The sequence below is a fragment of the Mauremys mutica genome, chromosome 5, assembly GCF_020497125.1.
Source record: "Mauremys mutica isolate MM-2020 ecotype Southern chromosome 5, ASM2049712v1, whole genome shotgun sequence".
NCBI classification, from domain to species: Eukaryota; Metazoa; Chordata; order Testudines; family Geoemydidae; genus Mauremys; species Mauremys mutica.
Window position 1 is genome coordinate 140,375,149 of NC_059076.1, and position 21,987 is coordinate 140,397,135.

The following is a 21,987-nucleotide window of genomic DNA, read 5'->3' on the forward strand; positions in this document are numbered from 1 at the left end:
AAAGGGGAAAAGGAAAAGGAAAAGCCTTTAGCGTGAGGCACAGAAACAATAGCAGTGACTCAGATGCCAAAGGCCTCCCGAAAGGTTTGCCTGATGGCTTTTCTTCCCCTCCTTCTGCCTGTCCATCACACGCAGCGTTCAGTATTACTATATATGGTCACTGTAATTCCAAGCAGAGTCACAGAATCCGAACGCATGTAAATCCCAGCGCTGCCATCCAGGCTTGGGAACCGGGGAGCCAGGCTTAGGGATGGGCCTAAATGTAGGTGGTGGTGGTGGGGGTGTTTTAAAGAATTTTACAGAAATACTTTAATAGGTTCTTTGTTTTTCTTTTCAGAGCAATTCAGGGGCAAGCTGGCTTGGGGAGGGACTGAGGCCAGGTCTACACTACGGGGGAAAATCGATAGAAGATACGCAACTTCAGCTACGTGAATAACGTAGCTGAAGTCAAAGTGAAATTGCTCGGGGATCTTTCCTTGAGCACAAATAACTGGCCCCAATGCAGGAAAACCTCCCTGTTCAGCAGAGCATTTAAGTGGGTGCTTAACTTTATACAGCTGCTTAAGCCTCACAGACTTCAAGCTCACTGCTTACATGCTTCCCTGAACCAGAGTCTCTGCCTGGGGCTCCGTTTCATGCTTCTTTATTGCTGATGGAAGTTATTGCCACCCTTAAAAGCGAAGTGGCACCAAATCTGCATAGAAGGTAGGTAAGGTTGGGACTGATCCGAGAGGCATTTTAGAGGTAGGCACATGAGAGTCCCAAAGGGAAACTGACTAGAAACAAATGTGAAACTGACCACATTCTTTCAACTGCCAAGTCCAGAGACAGGTGAAGAGTAAGACAAGGTAAATAATGAAAAGTTGGTTCCTAAAATTCTGCCTGTTTTTAACCAAATTTGAGTCCTGATCCTGCAATGAGATTTGCCTCTGCAGATCCCATAATATCACTGGGGACTTGTGAGCTCCCCACACCCAATGGTTTTTGATCTTTAAAAACAAAATTAAATGTTGCCCTTTTAAATATATTTCAAAAATAAAGACACATCTACACATAAATTAGGTACTCAGACATTAGAGCACTGGAGACCACAGACAACAATGGGAACAAAGACATACCTACATATATACAGCCAGGCAATATTTAACTGTATGGCATGCAAAAATCCATTAGTGCCTTTTATTACCAATCAGGGTTCCTATCTCCATCTCTCCATTTCTACCATGACCTTAGCAGTAGCACCGAGCACCATGTCCAAGAATACAGACAGTGACCTGTGAAGCAGAATTAGTGCCAGAGCCTCAGCTGCCTAATTAGGAAGTTCTTGGGCCAGCTCCTCACCTGGTATAAATCACCGGAGCTCTGTTGATTTCAATGAAGCTCAGCTGATCTACAGCAGCTGCGGACCTGGCCCATTGCTTTTCCCTTTGGTGTTTATTATGGGGGAGAGGCTGTATTTGTGGCTGTGCTTCACCTGGGTTGATGAAGATGGCATCACCTAATCAGTGCACTTAGCTTTTAGTAGAGTGACCGTTTAACAACGTAACCTGGGAAACTGTTCATCCTCCCCCACCGATACAGGGAAAACCTTTCCCTCCACACTGCACCTACAAGCAAAAACTGCCCCAAGTTAGTAACACCCTTGATTCATATAGGAAGGCGGCTTTTCTATAAAGCACCCCTCACCCACTGCTAGCGACAGTTCGGGGAGATCGGCTTCAGGAATTGTAAACCCCCATCCCGAATAAAACCACAAGCCCCCGCTCGCAAGCAAGGAAACCCACGCCTAGTGAAATCCTGCGTGGATCCTGCCCCTACAGCCCCTTGTGTCTCCTAGGCTGGAAGCCCTCCAGAGTCCGTCCCTTTGGTCCAGATCCATGGAGATGAACCCTTGTGCCCATGCAGACCACAAGTGAAGTCCATGGAGTGCCATGTGGGCACAAGGGGTCACCCATGAGACTCTGGCAGCATGACCTAGTGGATGGAGAAGTAGGGGGTGAGGAGCCCTGGGTTCTATTCCTGGCTCTTCTACCAGCCTGCTGGGTGACCTTGGGCAAGTCACTTTACCTGCCTGTACCTCCGTTTTCCCATCTGTAAAATGGGGGTCAGGATACTGACCTCCTTTGTAAAGCATGTGGAACTCTCCTGATGCTAAGAACTGGGTCTTATTATTACTCCACCCGGCGTCTCTCCATTGGGATTCAAGCCCAGGACAGAGCATCTACATCAGGGAGCAGGGGCGGAGGAACAGCAATGCCCGAGACCAGGGGTAGGCAACCTATGGCACACGCGCCGAAGGCGGCACGCGAGCTGATTTTCAGTGGCACTCACACTGCCCGGGTCCTGGCCACCAGTCCGGGGGCTCTGCATTTTAATTTAATTTTAAATGAAGCTTCTTCAACATTTTAAAAACCTTATTTACTTTACATACAACAATAGTTTAGTTCTATAGTATAGACTTATAGACCGAGACCTTCTAAAGACGTTAACATGTATGACTGGCACGTGAAACCTTAAATCAGGGTGAATAAATGAAGACTCGGCGCAGCACTTCTGGAAGGCTGCCGACCCCTGCCCTACAGAGACCAGTGTCTACCCGGAGTCCATCTGTCAGCTGCAGCCAGGGCCCCCGGATTCACACCAGTGTCCCCAGGGACCAGACGCGTCTCCCGGCCAGTGCCCCGGGGGTGATCTCTGCCCAGGGCTGCTGTGCTCATGCCAAGAGACAGAGGGGCGGCAGCACCCACCCCACGGCTGGGAAGTTATGGGATCTGCACCCAGGGAGATAACAGCTGGGGGGTCCCCTGGCTGCCCCCCAATAAACCCCCTCCCCTGTAAGTGGCCGTGGGGGTCCGGTTCCCCTGTCTCCCCCCCGCGCAGCCGGGGGTCCCGGCGCCCCTCACCTCGGAAAGTCAGGCTGGCCACCGGGTCGCTCTGCTTGTCCCGCTTCTCCAGGTTGGGGAGGCTGGAGGCTCCGAGCAGCAGGCAGCGCAGCATGGCTCCGCCGGCCGGCCGGGGGCGCAGGACAGGGAGACCGAGCGCCGCGGCCGGGCGGGCAGCGAGGGGGCGCGGGCGGAGCAGCTGCGGCGCCGGCCCCGGGAGCGCCTCGGCGCGGCAGGTCCCGGCACCCTCAGCATCAGCGCCGCTTGGGCCAGCAGGGGGCGCTGCAGAGCCGTGGGCGGGCCCCGGGAGCGGGGCTCAGCAACACCTGCTGCCCTCCACAGACCAGACCCGGGGCCACTTCACCGCCACCCCGGATAGCGACCGGGGCCACCCCGGCTAGCGACCGGTCCGGCCACTTCACTGCCACCCAGCTAGCGACCGGTCCGGCCGGCCAGCGGCCACTTCACCACCACCCCGGATAGCGACCGGTCCGGCCACTTCACTGCCACCCCGGCTAGCGACCGGTCCGGCCGGCCAGCGGCCACTTCACTGCCACCCCGGATAGCGACCGGGGCCACTCCAGCTAGCGACCGGTCCGGCCACTTCACTGCCACCCCGGCTAGCGACCAGTCCGGCCGGCCAGCGGCCACTTCACCGCCACCCCGGATAGCGACCGGTCCAGCCGGCCAGCGGCCACTTCACCGCCACCCCGGATAGCGACCGGTCCGGCCACTTCACTGCCACCCCGGCTAGCGACCGGTCTGGCCACCTCGCGGCCACTTCACCACCACCCTGGCTAGCAACCGGTCCGGCCACTTCACCACCACCCCGGATAGCGACCGGGGCCACCCCAGCTAGCGACCGATCCGGCTACCTCGTGGCCACTTCACTGCCACCCCAGCTAGCAACTGGTCCGGCCACCCTGCGGCCACTTCACCGTCACCCGGCTAGTGACCGGTCTGGCTGGCCACCGGCCACTTCAGTGCCACCCCTGCTAGTGACTGGTCCAGCCAGCCAGGGCCTATTTAATTGCAACCCTGTCTAGCTACATCCAACCAGCAACTATCTCCAGTCAGTGCAACGTTCTTTAGCAATCCAGCTGCCTGGGGCTAGCAATAATTGCAATCTGTGGGCCTGATTCTGCTCTTCCGTCTGTGCATGGAACGCCCATTGAAGCCAGTTTGGGGTTCTGTGCATGGAAATCCTGCTGGATCTATCCTCTTGCTCGCCACAGTCCAACAGGCAGATTGCTTCACTAATTCCGGCTTTGTAGCTAACAGGGTGGACAAGCCGCTCAGGTCTCCGGACTTCTCCTTGTTTGATTTTCCTTTGGACAATTGAGCACAGAGCGTTAAAGGACAGTAAAAGATGCACAATGGGGCGCAGGTGCCGCCTAAGGAGGCAGTGGAAAGCCAAATGCTGATATAAGTCGTCTATTGACGGTATTTTTAAGGCACCCATCAATCCCTTTGATGTCTAAGCCCCGGTAAGTATTAATAATCCTTGGCCCGTCTCTCCTCCATCCCAGAACCAAAGAGCACTTTGCGAACAATAAAGCCTCTTCCCCAGGCGAGGCAGGCCCTGAGCCTGCCCCTTGGTGGAACAGAGCTGCTGGAAGGAAGCAAGCGTAGCATTCAGCTAGCCAGCGCCAGGTGTGCCAATGTCGAGGAGGGAAGTGAAGATCTTCAGAGCTAAACTCCTGGGCTGCTACAGCTTGCGCTGCTGGGACGGTACCATACTCCCCGCCTGTGGGTCAGGTGGGGTACACAGGTGACATTGACTGGTAGGTCACACAGACCAGGCCCCAGAGCCTCCATATACACCCGGAGGGTCGCTCCATGGCTCCAGACAGTCTTTGCACATGAATGAGAGATGCTAGGAAATAAAATATCTCCTGATTTCCCCTGGGAGCCTCTTAACCCAGCAAGGACTGTCGAGTGCTTTGCCTCAGATTGGGTGGCCATGAGGAGTTAATGGGACACAGCGCAAAGGAATCTGCTAAGCGACTAACCACGTCTTTGGGATGAGAATGTTTCTAAGGGCTACCTGGCTCCCCCATTCCCACCTACTGGTTTCTTGATCTTCTTTAAAGGGTTGTGTTCAGCTCCTGGAAGAGAGGAGGGCAAGGGGGAGGAGCTGCCAATCCGGCCATGGAGGCAGCTATGTTGAAATGCACCAGCCAGACGTACAGTTCCCTAAATTATTGCTAACAAGGGATGGTGAAAAGCCTATAGTCGAGCAAGGCTTGAATTGCTAAAACACAGCTCCAGGACACCCCCTGCTGGGCGAGCGAGGGGTGTGTATTGCTGGCAGGAGAAAACAATTATTCCTGTGTAGTAGCAGGATTTTGGGTTTGTATTTTTATATCATTTAAAATGAAGAATAGAGACTAATAATATAGTATGTATTAAATGCATTGGTGTCTGATTTGATTAGATTTTGCCAGCTGCTTTTTTTGAATAGTAAAAAGGAATGGCCTAACGGGCCATCAGCCAGCACCTGTCTCTGGGCTGATCTCAAGGCAGTAACACATCCTCTAAGGCTCACCAGTTTGGTGTAGGTTTAGCATTTTAAAAGAAGTAAAGGCATGTGTGACGAGCCTTCTGCCCGCCCCCCTTCCTGGGGCCCACTGGTTCCCCAATAAAGCTCAGAGAGGCTTCTCCTTCTGCAGCACCCAGGGCTTTATTTACACAACGTTCTCCCACCACCAGCGTTATGTACAGAGCTTACAGGCCTGATAATCTCCTCTCCTAAACAGAGGCAGCCCTCAGCCTGGAGACTGACCTTCCCCTGGCCATTCCCCCCTCTTCTGGCTGCCAACCAGCTTTTATAGCCCTGGAATCCCCAGGCCCGCAGGTGCAGCCAGTTCTAACGGCCAGGCACCAGGCTTCTCCCCAGCCCCAATCTATTTCCCCGGATTGGGGCTGGCGGAGCAGGGCTAATTGGGTGCCTTTGCACCAGCCCCCTGCTACAGCGCGCCAGGATTGTTTGCTTCGGCATTGCAACGTGATGTTCCTGTTTAAAATGCTCTGTGTAAATCAGTCCTGGGTTGTGTGCGAATGAGGAACGTGGAGGTTAAGAGAGGAGTCTGAAGGCCATCGCTGAACCAGATGGTCTAGGGAGGAGCCGGAGACAGATGCAAGGACGCCAGGCGGCTGCAACACACCCCTATTGACATGTCAGAGGAGGGCAAATTAACGACTCTAAAAATGAGACCGGCACCTATCAATGGGGACAAAATAGCAGTGACCAAACCCAGCCTGAAATAACTCCCTAAGGGACGTGTAGGATACAAAGAACAATTCAAGAGAACAACCACTTGTCAAACAACAGTTGATTACAGCACCACGGTGCAAAACTCACTGGTCCCAATGAAGGAAAATCACTATATAAACAGGAGCCTTGCCAGGAAACTTTGCGTTCGTCCTGCCAAGGCTTCCCTGGAGCAGCGTGTCGCGACCGACGGAACCTGGCTCCTCCCTACTCGTGATTAACCTCGCTGGCCACTAGATTGATCCGGACTCTGGACTGGTATTATAAGATCGACTGGCGGGACAGTGTGTGTGCGTGGAGTGATTGAATGCATATGCTAATTGTTGTATCTTCAATAAATGCGGCGTATTCCCATGTGCTTCTTATAAGCATAACACCTGGAGAAAAATTCCCTCCAGTGCAAGTGATCTGTATGGACTAATCTGTCTGGATGCACCTCTCAAACGTTAATTCTTTTACCCTCCTGTGAGGTAGGGATGTATTAATACTTGGATTGTAAGCTCCTCCAGGAAACGGGTGGTTGTTTTGTTCTGTGTTTGTACAGCACCTAGTGCAATGGAGCCCTGATCTACCACTGGCCAAATAAATAATTATTACTTTCCATTTACATATGGGGAAACTGAGGCAGGAAGTGATGTAGTACCATGGCCAATGTTACAGAGACTGTACAAGCTGGGAATTAAACTCATGAGTCCTAAGCCTTAGCCAGAAGGCCATGCTTCCTCTCCAGTGTGGCCCTGAATGCTCACCTCCCATAGATCTCAATCCAATAGGCCTGGCTCCCTCCAGCCAGTGATGCATGTAGCAGTCAGGGGAGGATTTTACAGGGGGTGGGTGAGATTCTCCCCAGTGCAGAGGGCTTAGGGAAGGGCCCACAATACATGGCTCTACCTCTCTAAAAATGGCACCAGTTAGGGACACAACTGTCCTCTCCAGCACACGCCAAGCCAACTTGCTACGTTTACAGGTCAAGAAAAGGCTTTTCTGGCTGCCAGCCCCACCAAGTCCCCTGGGGATCTGAGAGCCAAGAGGGGAGCCCCTCACCCCCCCAGGAATGAAAGGTGAAGCAGGCCCTCAATGCCACTTGCCCATGTCTCCTGCCTTCAGTGGCACAGCTGGAACAGCTAACTATGGTACGGCACCAGATAGAGAGAGAAGTTCTGCTCTTTACACCACAGTAAATCTGGAGTCACTCCACTGAGTTCAGTGTGCCAGTGTAAACGAGAGCAGAACCTGGCCCAGTGGGCTAAATCTGCTTAGACAGGAACCGCAGCTCTGGTCAATGTGGAACTCTCTGTTATTAAGTTCTCTGCATCACTGAACCTTGCAAGTGGATTGAACACAGCAAAGCTCTTGGCCTGAATCCCACAGTCAGATCGAGGCAGATGCAAAGGTCTGACCCTGAAGATCCAACTGGGGTCAGAGCCGCCCCTCCATGCATGACTGCACAAGACCTAGCGTACTTTGTGCCCAAAGTAACAATGCTTTTGGGGCACTCCGCAGAGGCATGCGGTCCCCACTAGCAGGATCAGGACCCTGTGTGGCAGGCCCTTGCAAGGAAAAGTGCAGAGGAGAAATGTTAAGTGTTGTTGATCACATCATATTAGCTGGGAGTGCAGCGCACACTACACAGAAAGATCCTGGACTAACACAAAAGCCACCTGCAAAAGGAAAGAAACTGTTTTGTAGCATTTTTGGCATCTTTATAATGAATGAAGGAGGCTTGAAAATTGGCTTTTGAATTTTTCAATTTCTGTTTGTTTTTTTACATTAGAAATTCAGGACTTATCTACACAGCTTTTCCCAGAAGACTCCATGGACAATTCGAGAATGAACAGTGTCGGTCATTGGACATAGCAAAGAAGTGAAACTTGATTCAACCTTGATTTATTTCACTAGGAAGGTGGTGAAGCACTGGAATGGGTTTTTAAGGTCAGGCTTGACAAAGCCCTGGCTGGGATGATTTAGTTGGGATTGGTCCTGCTTTGAGCAGGGGGTTGGACTAGATACCTCCTGAGGTCCCTTCCAACCCTGATATTCTATGATTCTATGATTCAACCAAGCAGGAAAGCTAAATTTAAATCTTCAGGTTTCATTGTGTTTTGCATTTGTACTTCTTAGCTATTTTCCTCAAGAAAGGTTGATTCTCATTGGTTAATAACAGTGACAAGATACAGCAATTTCCTGCAATATCCTGGAGAAACCTTACTGAATTAAGTTTAAGTATCTTAGAAGTTCATTGTATTAAAAATGCAAAGGTTACGTATTACTGTGGGATTCTGTGTAACATCTGTGACGGGAAGATGTGACTAATGTAACCCCTGGGAAGTGTGAGGAGATTGAAATGACTCTTTTGAACAAGAGTCAAGACGAGAAGGAACTTTTAGTCGAGTGGGTTTCCTAGGAAATACTTGGGAGAAGGGGAATGCAAATACACACCTCCAGACCCATACGTTTGGAACTGCCCGCAAAGGAGAAACCCACCGTCTACTAACTACTTATTCTCAGGATCAAAGACCCAGTGAAGGACAGACTTATTCCTGGGTGTGTTTGTTCTGAGCTCCCAGAACGAAACAGAGAAGCAAAGGAAAAGAAATTAGAAACAACAGCAGGTAATGAAATTATTCTTTACATTATTAAAAGTGTCTTGAAGGTTTCCTTTTAATTCTATCACACAACACAGAGCACAGCTTTGATGGAACACACAATGTGGCACTGAACCCAGCACTGGAGAATGCCATCGACTCACCTGTCACTTAACCACAGACAAATTAAATCAAGAGGAAGTCTACGTAAGTACTAAATATAATCATAACATGAGCAATATTTTTCTAAATAAGCTACAGACCTCAGGCTTTTGCTATCATGGAGCATGGGGGTTTGAAATATTGCAAGGTATTTCTTTCTAATCTGCTGGGTAGATCTGGGTAGATTTCTCATCAACACTTTTTTTGGCTTTTCTGTGCTATAGAAATCTTTATTCACTGGCTATTATTTGAAGACTGCACAATCTGTTTGTGGGTTAGTTTTTTTCTTCCTAGGTTTTGCTTGTTTGCAAAGGGGTGAAGCCGAACAGATCAGGACATGAACGACATTTTGTGATGTGCTGAATTAGCAACTATTTTCTGGAAAGAGCAATTATTAATACCGCCGCAATAATTTACATGCAAGGAGCTCTCTGAGCCACAAAGGTTCATTTTTAACAAATCTTGGAAAACGGGGGAAATTCCAAAGGATTGGAAGACAGACAGTGTAGGTCCAACAAAGGGAACTATAGACCGGTTACCCTGCCGTCGATCCCAGGTAAAATAATAGAATGGCTAATTCAGGATTCTGTCAATGAAGAATGAGAGGCTAGAACTGTAATTAATGCCGGTCAGCACAGTATCAAGGAAGGTGGGTCTTGCTGAACAAACCTGTTGGGTTTTTTTTATAACATGACAGGTCTGGTTGATAGCCACTGCGCCGATAGAGTATACTCGGGTTTCTCCAAGACATTTGACTTAGTACCATAGATTCGTTGATTCCAGGGCCAAAACGGGACCACTGTTATCATCTAGTCTGACGCCCTGCACAGCACGGGCACAGGACTCCCCTGAATTAATTCCTGCTTGAGCTAGGGATGATCTTATAGCAAAATATCCAGTCTTGATTTAAAAATTGCCTATGATGGAGGATCCCCCATGGCCCTTGGTAAGTCGTTCCAGTGGTTAATTACCCCCACTGCTAATGATGTGCACCCTTATTGCCAGTCTCAGTTTGTCTAGCTCCAACTTCAAGCCCCGTCACTCTGATTGAAATGTTTGCATGGTATGGAGTTAACAGGAAACACGCTGGAGGGATTAACAACCAGCTCACTGGTGGATCGCAGAATGTACCTGTTCATGGGGAAAGATCAAAGGGGGGAGCTGTTTCCAGAGGGGTCCCCAGGAACTGGTTTTTGGTCCAATGCTATTGGATATTTTTATCAACCACCCATGTCTGTCTACCACACGAGCAGGGAACTGAAGCAGGGCACAAGACCTCATGCTGGCTTTTTGCCTGGGCTGAAATCTCCCCGTGGCACTTGGGCGAAGGAGGCCCCAGCTTTCAGAGAGCTGCCGTTAGCGATACTGAATCCTCTTTACCTCCTAGTTCAGCCAGCCTGGTGTACCCCCCTCCTTACACCTCCCCCCCCACAAGTTCCCTACCCCATTCATCCTCCTCTAGTCACCCAGAGCAGAGGAAGGTGATGAGAAACCCTTTGAACTGCAGCGTTGTGTAATTTTCCAGCAGGTGGCAACTGAGAAACATTGTTTATACAACATGCACTTTTTCCATTAAGAATGTGCTGCAGGCTGGCTCGACACCCACAGGTGCTGCAGGAAGCATTGTCTAGTGGCTCGGGAGGAGAATGGGAGTCAGGATTTTCGCTATTGCCATTCCCTTGCTGTGTGATGTTGGGCAAATCGTTCCCCCTCTCTGGGCCTCAGTTTCCCCATCTGATCATACCGATCCACTCCACAGGCTTTATTAGTGAGGGTTAAATCATTAGTAGGGCCCTACCAAATTCACGGTCCATTTCGTTCAATTTTACAGCCGGAGGGTTTTTTAATTGATCAATTTCACTTTTTCAGCTCAAACACCTGAAATTTCACAGTGTTGTAACCGTGGGGGTCTCAACCCAAAAGGGACCCAGAGGTGGGTCTGAGCTCCTCCCCCCTCCGAGAGCGGCTGTGTAGGGGAAGGACAAGTCCTGTCCCTCACCAGCCCGGCTGGGACTCCCAGCTAGCTGTCTAGTGGCTCCCAGCAGCCTGGGGAGATCAGATTTCCCAGGGAAGGGCTTATTTCACGGTCCATGACACGTTTTTCAGTGGAATTGGTAGGGCCCTGATCATTAGTATTTACACAAGAGCCATGTAACTCGCACTAATATACTGTGGTTCTCTGTCCCCCTCTAGAGGATACACCACATATAGCGGTTCTGAGTCTCCAGTGTCTGCAATTAACAGATCTGGTCCGTCAGCTCAAACTATAGCGGCTTGTAACATCTACACCCGAGTGCCCCAGGTTTGGTCCCCCCAGGCATCAGATACTTGAGAAAAGCAAAATTATTCATTTTCCTCATTATTAGTGTTGCAAAGTCCTTTGGTAAAAGGTAAATCAGCATTTGTAGTACTTGAATGCCAAGTGATATTCCCTACCCAAGAGTCAGCTGTACAGGGGGGCCATACAGCCAGGAAATCCCCTGCGGTTTCCGCCAAGATCACAAGTATGAAAGTCCATTTTCCTGCAGCAGAGAGATCATTAGCCAAAGAACCGTGCAGGTCAGAGCATGGCACAGAGCCACGGAGTAGAGCCGCTCAACAATTTTCTGTGGATTCTTTGGGTTTTGATGGAAAATGGAGGGTTTTTTACTAAATGGACATTTTCAAAGAAAAAACATTCGATTTTTGTCTAACTTGTTCAGGTTTGGGGGGGGTTAATTGTTTATTTATTTTGCTAACAAAACTTGAGGGAATTTAAACCTTTTCCATTGTTTGACACACACACAAACATTTTCACTGTTTAATTTTTATTTTAAATCCTTGTCACTGGTCCCTGACCAGCCCCACAGTGCAACCTTCTCAGGACCTGTGGCAGCAGCACTCCAGGGGTAGGGTGACTCCACCCTCTCCACCCTCTCCCCAGTGCATTCTGCACCTGGCTGGAAAGCGTCCGGATGCTGCTGGTTGTTTGTAGCCTATCCCGGCACCTGAGCTCAACGTTGGCAGGCGCAGGGCAGAGGGGAGAATAAAAAGAGAGGGAGCGAATCTCAGACCGCGAGAGGGAGCGCGCACAAGCAGGGTGTTCCTGGAGGCTGCAATCTCCAGCCTGATTTTTGGAAGCGCTGCCCATGCACCTCTGAAACAGGCAGCCGCAAGTGCTCAGCACCTCTGAAACTCAGACTGTCCTAGTGCAAGAGACACACTTTGCAACAGCCCCAGGAAGAGCAGAGCGGGGCAGGATCTGTTCGCTCCCCCCTGTCCCGCTCCTGGCCAGGGCAGAATTGTCCCCTATTATGTGTTTGCTGCACTTGGGTTTCAAGCATCTCAGGTGATGAGTTCCCATCTGCTCCTCCTCGAGGCACGACTCCACACCCCACTGGCCGGAAGGCACTGCCGATATTCACTCTAAATTCACCCCGTCTCAATTCCACGCCATTACTGCTCCAGTGGCTTCTGACGAGTGAAAATTTCCCTTCTCTCCTTGGTGTTTGCCCCTGTCTGAGCCGTGGACGCTGGTCTCACATCCCCACCCCCTTTGGCGTGGCTCAGCCAGTCCTTACAGATTCAGCTGGTCCGGGTTTGCCTCATCCCGACCCTCAGCCTCCTGGGATATTTTTATGGCTCGGCTGCGGGGGGATGATCTGGTGGTTAGCGCATTAGCCTGGTACTTTAAACACTGCCGTTCTATTCCCCGCACTGCTATAGGTGGCCTGGGGGACCTTGTGCCAGTCGGTTGGTCTCTCCGTGACTCAGTTTCTCTAGGTGTACAACGGGGAGGGTAGCCTTTCCCTACTTCACAGGGGCAGGGGGTGAGGATAAATACACGAACGCCTGCTGAGATACCCCAGTAACGGGCCGGGTCAGCCAGACAGCTCTGAACTCCCTCCGCTCGGTCAGGCTTTGTCTAAAGCCCGGATTCCAGGCACGGCTGCTGCACAGCCCAAGATGGCGCCGGCCCCTTCTTCTGCTGACTCATTTCATTGCAAACTCTTGGCCCGTCTGCCACCGCCTCGCAGCCCCAGGTCTCCGTCAGTGTCACTGCTTATCAGATTCCCCCTGAGCCGCTCCTGTGGGGCCTGCTCCCCTGCCCGGAGACTGGCTGCACTTTTCCAGCTTGAATCTCCTGGTTGTTTCCTGCTGGAGTCCCTGGTCTCTGCAGGCCCTTGGGTTTATTTCTCTGTCCTCGGCCGCAGCTCCTCCCAGTGCAGCCTCAGCTGCACATTTTATCAAAGTGCCATTACTCCCTTTTCCAGATCCTCAATGAAGCTGGTACCTAAGGCCACACCTATCCCCGGTTCACTGCCCTGCACTAGGCGTCTTCCTCCAGCTCCGGACAACGCTGGCTGCCCGGCCCTCTGCTCACCGCCAGTTCTCAAAGCCACAGGCCGGGGCTCGGACCGAGACCCTGCCTCTCTTAGAGGATTTGCATGGGTAGAACGGCAGCCGTGCAGTTAGGCCAGTACGGAAAGCAGGGTTTCCACTGTGCAATTTGCTCCAGTCAATGGCTGGATGAAGCCACGCTGGTACGTGCCTCGCCTTACATCAGTGCATCAGGCCACACAAGGGTCCTGAATCTCCGTTTCTCTAAAGCAGCCAGGGCTGAAGGCACTTTGCAGTCGGTTTCTCATGTCGGAGTCCAGGAGGCAAATGGAGCCGGTCGGAACATTGCGGGGGGGGGTCTGACTGGGCGAGGAAAAACTCTGCCGTGACTCTCGCAAAGCAGAGACGTGCACCCGGGTCTCCAACCACCCTGGCCAGGGCTCTAACCACTAGGCCACTGCGTCCTGAATCAAACCCCTCCGCTTTTCTGTGAAATGGGGCCGTTTCGACGCAGTTCAGTTGCCACGAAAACATTCAAAACATATTGGGTTTGCCCCAGTGTAGAACGACACCGCCCCTGAAATCCGCTGGGCTCGCCACGGCCATACATCCCACACCCAGGCCCCTTTTGCACCCCTCTGGCAAAGCCAGGAGCCCTTCCTAAAGTGGGCGTCAGGGTCACTTCCCCCCACCTCCAGCCCCTTCGTACGAGGAGAGCCGTGCAAAGATGCCTTAGTGTAAACGAGCAACCTCTAGCCGAAAGTGCAGCCTTGTGCCAGCAGCCGCGAAGCACGGCCTCTAACGGGGAGTCACAGGTTCCAACAGCAGGAGACCGGGCGTTTTTCGGTCCCAGGCAGAGAGCTCTGCAGGGTGGAGCAGGTGTCGGTGCAGGACACCGACCTCTGCAGGAGACACCTGCACCCCTGGCAAGAAGAGCTTCCTGAACAGTAACTGGGGTGGGACGCTGTTAGTAAAACAAACCTCATCTCCAAGTATCTGGATCCTTCCCTCCCTTCCTGCGACCACGAACCTGCGGGCCGCTGGGAAGTCAGCCTGCAAGGGCACAGCAGACATGCATTCCAGGCCTGTACAATATTGTACATTCCATGATGCGGTTCAACCCAAAAGATCCCAAGTGATTTGCAAGCAACCTGCGCTACACCTCATATCCCCGGGATCGCTTCTCCCATCACTGCTCAGATGTCCAGCCCCTGCTTAGCTGTAAGCTTTGGTCTGCCACTGAAGTGCAACTGTCTCTGGGGTGGAACACGCCGTTACTATGCATCAGAAAGTGAAGAAAAGTCCTAGTGAGGTTGCAGGGGAAATTTGGGTACCAGAATATAGTTACCCAAAGTGTGTTGTGGTCAGGAAATCAAGACTTATGCTGCTACTCTTATGTAAGGTACCATAGGCTCTGTAATGATCACAAGTGGCCAGGATCTCTGCTTTGTGTCTCCTCTAAGGAACTTAAATGGCTCCACTCCTGTAGGATGTGAACACCTCAGATCTTTAACTCCCAAGATCCCTATGTGGTAGGGCAGTGCCAGGGCCGGTGCAACCATTTAGGCGACCTAGGTGGTCGCCTAGGGTGCTAGGATTTGGGGGGCGCCATTTTCTTTGGGAACGACCGCGGCGGCCGGCTCTTCGGCCACCCCGGTCACCGCCGGCATTTAGGCGGAGGGAGCTGGGGCAGGGGAGCGCAGGGAGGGCCGCCTGCAGCAAGTAAGGGGGGAGTGGCACGCAGGGGAACTCCCCGCCCCAGCTCACCCCTGCCCCGCCTCCTCCCCGAGAATGCTGTGGCTGCTTCACTTCTCCCGCCTCCCAGGCTTGCGGCGCCTAAGCTGATTGGCGCTGCAAGCCTGGGAGGCGGGAGAAGTGAATCAGTGACGGCGTGCTCGGGGAGGAGGCGGGGCAGGGGTGAGCTGGGGCTGGGGGGAGGGGTGCCTCAGGGCGGAGAGCTGCCACAAGGGAGGCGCCTTAGGGCGGAGGGGGGGAGCTGCTGCGGGGAAGGGGGTGCCTCAGGGCGGGGGGAGGGCACAAGGTGGACGTTTCGCCCAGGGCGTGAAACATCCTTGCACCGGCCCTGGGCAGTGCTAGAATTCCCATTGCACAGAGAGACTCAGGTCACACAGCGAGTCTGTACCGGAACCAGGACTTGAACCCAGGCTGGCACTAACCACTGCCACATCCTCCCTCCCTCCCTCCCTCTGAGATAACAGTGGCCCCTACAGCTAGGGTGACCAGACGTCCCGATTTTATAGGGACAGTCCCGATTTTTTGGGTCTTTTTCTTCTATAGGCTCCTATTACCCCCCACCCCCTGTCCCTATTTTTCACAGTTGCTGTCTGGTCACCCTACCTCCAGCCTCACCTCCAGCCTTCCCTGCGGAGCGCTCCCCCCTAGCGCTGCGCTCAGCACTGGGGTGGAGGGGAGAGCGCCCCCTGCTGAGCACCCACGCCGCTCTCTGCGGCACATGGGTGTCCCTTCGAGCGCTCCCAGCCGCGCACCGGCCTGGGCTGTCCCTTCCCTGCTCAGCTGGAAGCTCTGAGGGGCTCCCCTCCCAGGCTGGGCTGGCTGCAGGACACAGAAAGGGCCTCGGGAGGGTTTTGCGAGGTGGGAGCTCAGCCCTGGCGCCCCACTAACGATTGCGGAGTCCTGAGGCGAGCAGGAAAGCAGGGAAAATGTGTCCCCGACACCCGCGAGCCACCCGGGCCCCTCCTGTTCTAGGAGAACGAAAATAAATGTCCTGACTGAGGCACATTTCTCTTTGCAGGCAGACCACTCCAAACGCCACAGCTGGGCCGTGGTTCAAGACTGGGCTGCACAACAGGCCTGTGTCACTCAGTGCTCGGAGAGAAACAAACACAGCAGGACGGAGTCCAGCACAGGCTCTGCCAGGCAAATGAAACGGACGGAGCTTCCCGAGTGCAGGGGAAGAGCAAGTCCTGTCCCTCCCCAGCAGCGCGGGGTAGATCAGACCCATTTCCACCTCCAGCAACCTCCTGCAGCTGCCAGAAGCTCCGGGGGTGCTGCCTTCAGAGCCCAGCTTTCCACACCCACAGCGCCCTCCCTCCGAGGGGCTCAAAGCACTTTGCAAATGCTAGCATGGTCTGGAAATCTCTCCCAATTCACAGAAGGGAAACTGAGGCACACAGACAGTGGAATGACCTGCTTGTGGTCACAAAGTGAGTCACTTGCAGAGCTGAAAGATAAAAGCCAGGTCCCCATCTCCCATGCTTTAACCACTCGGCTATGCCTTCTATCTAATCGCTCACTTGCTCTCTCTCCCTCTGCAATCCTGCCAGGAAATCTCCCACGTGTGCTTTGCTGTAGTGAGTCAAACTCACTAGGAGTGAAATTCACCCCCATGCTGGGGCCCTGTCCCCACTCAAGACCCTGGTGGAACCTATCTGGCTGCGGGATCTGTGTGCAAAGTCAGCTTCCCCCATCAGAATCGAGTGGATCAGTTCCCAGGAGCAGAGACTTTTCACTGAGCCGCAGAGAGGGGGTTATAAATAGCATGACATGATCGGGAGGCTTTACCAGCTGCTGTTTTCTTGCACCGTCATAGACTCGGTTCTCACAGAGAAGCTGTGACGGTGGGGCCAGGCAGAGGCCTGGCAAGAAGGCTCAGGAGCACAGTGGGAATAAGTGGGCTGAGGCGCCGGGCAAGTTGAATGCAACATGGGAAGCCCCAGAATGATTTTAGACATGTAGGCCCCCTCAGTGCACTCAAGGGTTAAAAAAAGAGCTGCAGTAACTTGATCTGGAAACCACAGGCGTGTGTCTCTGCAGCCTGGAAAAATCCCCAGGATAGACCGTTAGCTCAAAGCCCAGGATTTTCACTCCCTGTTAGGGCATGATCCCAAGAGGTGCTGAGTCCTCACTGAAGCACTCAGCACCTCACAGGACTGGGCTCTTGAAGCTTAGAGACACAATATGCTACAGCTAGAGAACAGAGTGAACCCCCATCTAAGCCACAGGCGCCCGGGAGAACCTCCATCCATCAATCAGCTCCAATATGTATCCGTCACAGGACACAACCTTAATTCTTCCATGCCCAGAAACCTGCCTCCAGGTTCTGCTCTCAGACACACCCATGCCTCTGCTAACCTCCAGGGATTTACTCCAGTGTAACAGCAGAACCTGGCCCCACGGTTCTGCTCCCCTCTCTGCCCCAGAATGAGCCTCCTTGGGCAATTCGGGCTGCTTTTCTGTGCCTTGATTTCCCATCTGTAAAATGGGGCAATGGCACCAGAGGGGTTTGGGTGCCTTCATTCATCCGTGCTTACAGAGGGCCTGGGGAGCCCTGGGTGGGCGGGGACCGAGAATGACCAGAAAGAAGAGGCGACATTATTCTTCTGTCCAACAATAAAACTTCCCCCTTCGGTTTAAATGCTTGTCTCCTCCCAAGGGAAGCGGGAGGGGAGAGGTTCTGTGTTATTCCCCAGCTGGCAGTGCCAGCTGCAGGCTGCAGAGTGCTCCTCCCTGCTGTGCCCACTCAATCCCTTCCTCCCTTCCATGGTGTCTTTCTCCCTCCTGCGAACTCCGGGCTCTTACCTTCAAACACCACAGAACAGTACGAGTCGCTGATGTCTGTATCCGGCGTCTGGACATTTTCAGCATGGAGAATGAAAACCCTGAGCATTCCTTCAGCCGGGGATGGGCTTGTCTGCTTCCCTCCGGGATGGCTTATGTCCCTGCAGCCAGCCCTGTCTCCCTTCTGCTCCCTCAGCCATATGAGCAGCTGGCACATTTATACTTGTCAGACAGACAGCGAAGCAGCTCTTAAAGGGGAAGGGACCCATTGGAATTCAGAGCGTATAAAAAAGGACCCTCCTGGACAGAGGAGATGCTAATCAGAAACTGTTGTTAGTTCAATAAACTCTTTGGGGCAGGGGCTGTGTCTGCCTTGGGGTGCTTATTGGGGTTCCCAATTTTGGTTGGACACATTCCTGGAGGTTTCAGCCTATGGTATAATCTTTAATTAAAGCATCGGCTCTCAACCTTTCCAGACGACTGTACCCCCTTTCAGGAGGCTGATTTGTCTTGCGCGGCCCCAACTTTCACCTCACTTAAAAACGACTTGCTTACAAAATCAGACATCAAAATACAAGTGTGTCAGCCTGAAAAATTGCCGACTTTCTCATTTTTACCATAAATTATCAAATAAACCAGTTGGAATGTACATATTGTACTTACATGTCAGTGTATCGTATAGACAGCCTTATAGACAAGTCCTTGTCTGTATGAAATTTTAGTTTGTACTGACTTCGCTGGTGCTTTTGATGTAGCCTGTTGTAAAACTAGGCAAATCTCTAGATGAGTTGATGTACCCACTGGGAGAGCTCTGCCTGCCCCCAGGGGTACAGGTACTCCTGGTTGAGAATCACTGAATTAAAGGTTAATCTTTTAATTCCTGGAGACTCCAGGACAATCCTGGAGGGTTGGCAGCCCTAGTGTTTATACTGCATTTAGCACCTGGGGCCTCTGGAAGTTATTGCAATGCTTGGGGTGTCGGGAAGTTATTGTAATACAGCTAATCACTAATAGGAATATTCCCAACAGATCCGTTGTCAGACATTTGGGGACACATGTTTTGAATGGTGCAATCTGCTGGTGATCCAATGGCACATGGTCCCAGCCTGCTCCCTGACTCTCAGCAATTCCCTAACTCCTCCAGCACTGGCTGGCTGAGGTCCCCCGATGCTTTGTAATGTCCGGGAGAGTCTGACACCACACACGATGCAGGCGAGGTGCTTGCCATGGTCTCCACTTTGCAGCTAGGGAAACTGAGGCACGGAGCAGTGAAGGGATGTACTGAAGGTGACCACGGTAGCAGAGCCAGGAACAGAAGCCAGCTCCCCTGCCTCCGACTGTTCTGCTTTCTTCACAAGATCACGGAGCTGGTTCAGGGGGGCTCTGTCTCCACCTTCAGCTGCCCAGTAGCAGGGTGTTTTTGGAGAAACCCCCCTGGATAGGAAACTCTTTCCCTCTGCTCCCCCCACAGCACAAATTTTCTGCCAGTGGGACCAATCCTGGGCCCCTTCCTGGCTTCAGAGCGGAGGATGCTCAGCACCTGGCAGGACCAGGCCCATTCAGATCACATCCCTCTAGACAAGCATTTGACAATGCATCACTGATGGAGAGGTTTCTCCCCTAGCTTAGGTACCTATATGGTCTCTGATGCCACAGTATCTGAGTGCATCAGTCTTGAATAGATTTATCCTCCCAACACTCCTGCCAGGTAGGGCTGGGCTATAATCTCCGCTGTACAGATGGGAAACTGAGGCACAGAGAGACCAAATGACTAGGCCAGCAGTTCAATGGCAAAGCCAAGGATTGATCCCAAGAGCCCTGGGTCCCAAGCCAGTGCTCTGTCCGCTAGCTTGCCTCCCCTTCCCTGGGACTGTTTCCCACGGGCACCATACCCCCATGTGACGCTTGCTCATGGACGGCTGGTGAATGAGCGGCTGGGGGATGCTAACCCCCAGCCCCTCCCCTTCTGCCTGAGACCCCACCCCTCCCCATCCTGCTGGAGCTCAGTGCACCCCCCCTCATGGCCACCAGCCCCCCCCCACGTACCCCCTGCCCTGGAGAGCTGGGCGAATGGCTGGATCCCAGGGCACCAGCCCCAGTGCCCCCAACTCCAGCCCCAGAGTGCCAGGCGGGCGGTGCAACATGGCTCAGCCCCAGCTTGCCTGCCCCAGCCGCCCCGCCCCGGCAGAGCAGGGAGGGAACTGGAAGCGGGCAGGAGGGGCCCTGGGCGGAGCCACACCAGGCTGTTTGGGGAGGCCCCGCCTCCCCCGGCCTGTGATACCCACCGCCCATGCACGTGCGTTAGCATTTTGGCACTAGGTGATGGGTGCATAAAAGCAAAATACCCCTGATACCCAGCACATGCATAAGCCCTGAACTACACAGCTACAGGTAATCCTGTTTGTTAGTCTTCTTCTCACCCTATGAAGAAAAGTGACCTTTTCGGCAGATTAGCAAGTAGAAGCCGAGGGTTTACTGTAACCTACTACTCATAACATCCATCCTCCAAGCAGAGTATCCTCCACCGCCTGCAGCTGCAGTCAGCTTGATAAATGTGTGAGGTGATGACCACGCAGATGTTTCAAGCCCTCGTTGCTCAGTAACTGGATACACCTGGAGGATGACCCCTGAGACACTCAGTGGATGAGGACATTAGCCTGGTCATAGGCCACATACATTCTTTCATCTGCCTAGCAACAGCTGTCTGAGAAAGCTCCCCTGCCCTTAAGCCAGAGGTGGCCAATCTGTGGCTCCAGAGCCACATGCAGCTCTTCAGAAGTTAATATGCAGCTCGCCTAGGTACCGACTTCAGGACTGGAGCTACAGTTGCCAATTTTCCAGAGTACCAGGGGGTGCTCACTGCTCAACCCCTGGCTCTGCCACAGGCCCTGCCCCCACTCCACCCCTTCCCGCCCCCTCCCCTGAGCCTGCAGTGCCCTCACTCCCTCCACCCCCCCCCAGCCTCCTGCACTCCACAAAACAGCTGATTGGGAGGGGAGAGAGAGGGGCTGATCGGAAGAGCTGCTGGTGGGTGGGAGGCACTGGGAGTGGAGTGGGGGGTGCTGACAGGGGCTGCTAACGTATCACTGTGGCTCTTTGGCAATGTACATTGGTAAATTCTGGCTCCTTCTCAGGTTGGCCACCCCTGCCTTATGGTGCCGTTATGTTCCAAACAGGAGAATGAAGTGTTAAACTTTCCTACAGGTTTCTTGCGTTTCTTAGATGTGAGATGAGTTCAGATCTTGCCCTGAGGAGGGACAGGATTAGAACTCTTTGCTAAAAACAACAGGCTCATTAATTTTAGCGCTCACTTTAGGGACAAACTCAGAACGAAGATGCAAATCAAACTTGCCTGGGAAGAACTGCAAGAAAGGAGTAACTAAGGCCATGCCTACACTACAGAGCCTATGCTGGCATAGCTCAGTAGAGACAGCATACACCAATATAAAGCTGGTCTGCTGGTGCAGGAGCACCACCTCCCCAAATAACGTTAGCTCTGCCAACAGAAGCACTCTCCTGTTGGCACAGCCGCATTGGTACTGGTAGTTTTGTTGGCATAGCTATTTTGCTAGGGGTGTGTGGTTTTTTTTCACACCTCTGACTGACATAACTATGCCGGCGTAAATTTTAAGTGTCGATCAAGCCTAAGAAACTAGCTCTCTTATCCTCCGGGCTGAGATTACAGCAACATTAAGATGAGGAACTTCACAGAAATTTGGTGTATGGGTCCAGCGAGAGGCCCCATATGAACCTAGAGAACAAGGGACGTGTAACTATACGGCGCAAGGGTCTCTAATAGCCCAGATGAAACAGGTGACAGACGTGGGTGACAGCCAATGCCCCACCTCCAGTAGGGCTGCAGAGAAAGCAGTGGCTGAGTTCTGTGGCGGAAGAGAACTCCTGATGCCTTCCGGCAGCATGCCCTGCACAGCCTACTGCAGAAAGAATGAGGCTGGGCGGCTGACCATCATAACTTTGCCATATCACAATTAATTTTCACTAGGGCGCTTCTCATCATAGACTATTTCCTTGCCAAAGTTAAATTTTCTACCTATTTCAGGGCTAGAATTATTATTATTTTTTAAAGACAGAATATTAGCTCCCATCATCGTCTTACTCTAAAATTACACCGATCAACAATCAGCTCATCTGAACTGTATTTCATTCCCGGTTGTGATGCAGTTTGAGCAATGAGTGTGATGGAGATTAAGCATATATACGAGAG

General features: G+C 52.5%; 1 protein-coding gene across 7 annotated transcripts in view; it reads right to left on the minus strand.

The window, feature by feature from the left end:
• Nucleotides 1-17,892, minus strand: part of DYSF (dysferlin) — a 288,276-nt gene extending 270,384 nt beyond the window's left edge. For 3 of the 7 annotated variants that reach the window (XM_045018210.1, XM_045018209.1, XM_045018207.1), the window contains exon 1: nucleotides 2,904-3,035. In XM_045018210.1, coding sequence (XP_044874145.1) covers nucleotides 2,904-2,997 — 94 coding nt within the window. In that variant the 5' untranslated portion in view covers nucleotides 2,998-3,035. Of the gene's footprint in view, nucleotides 1-2,903; nucleotides 3,036-17,783 lie in introns of those variants that run through there. The other 4 variants (XM_045018205.1, XM_045018204.1, XM_045018206.1 and 1 more) reach the window with 3 other exon arrangements.
• Between the last annotated feature and the right edge of the window lie 4,095 nt (nucleotides 17,893-21,987).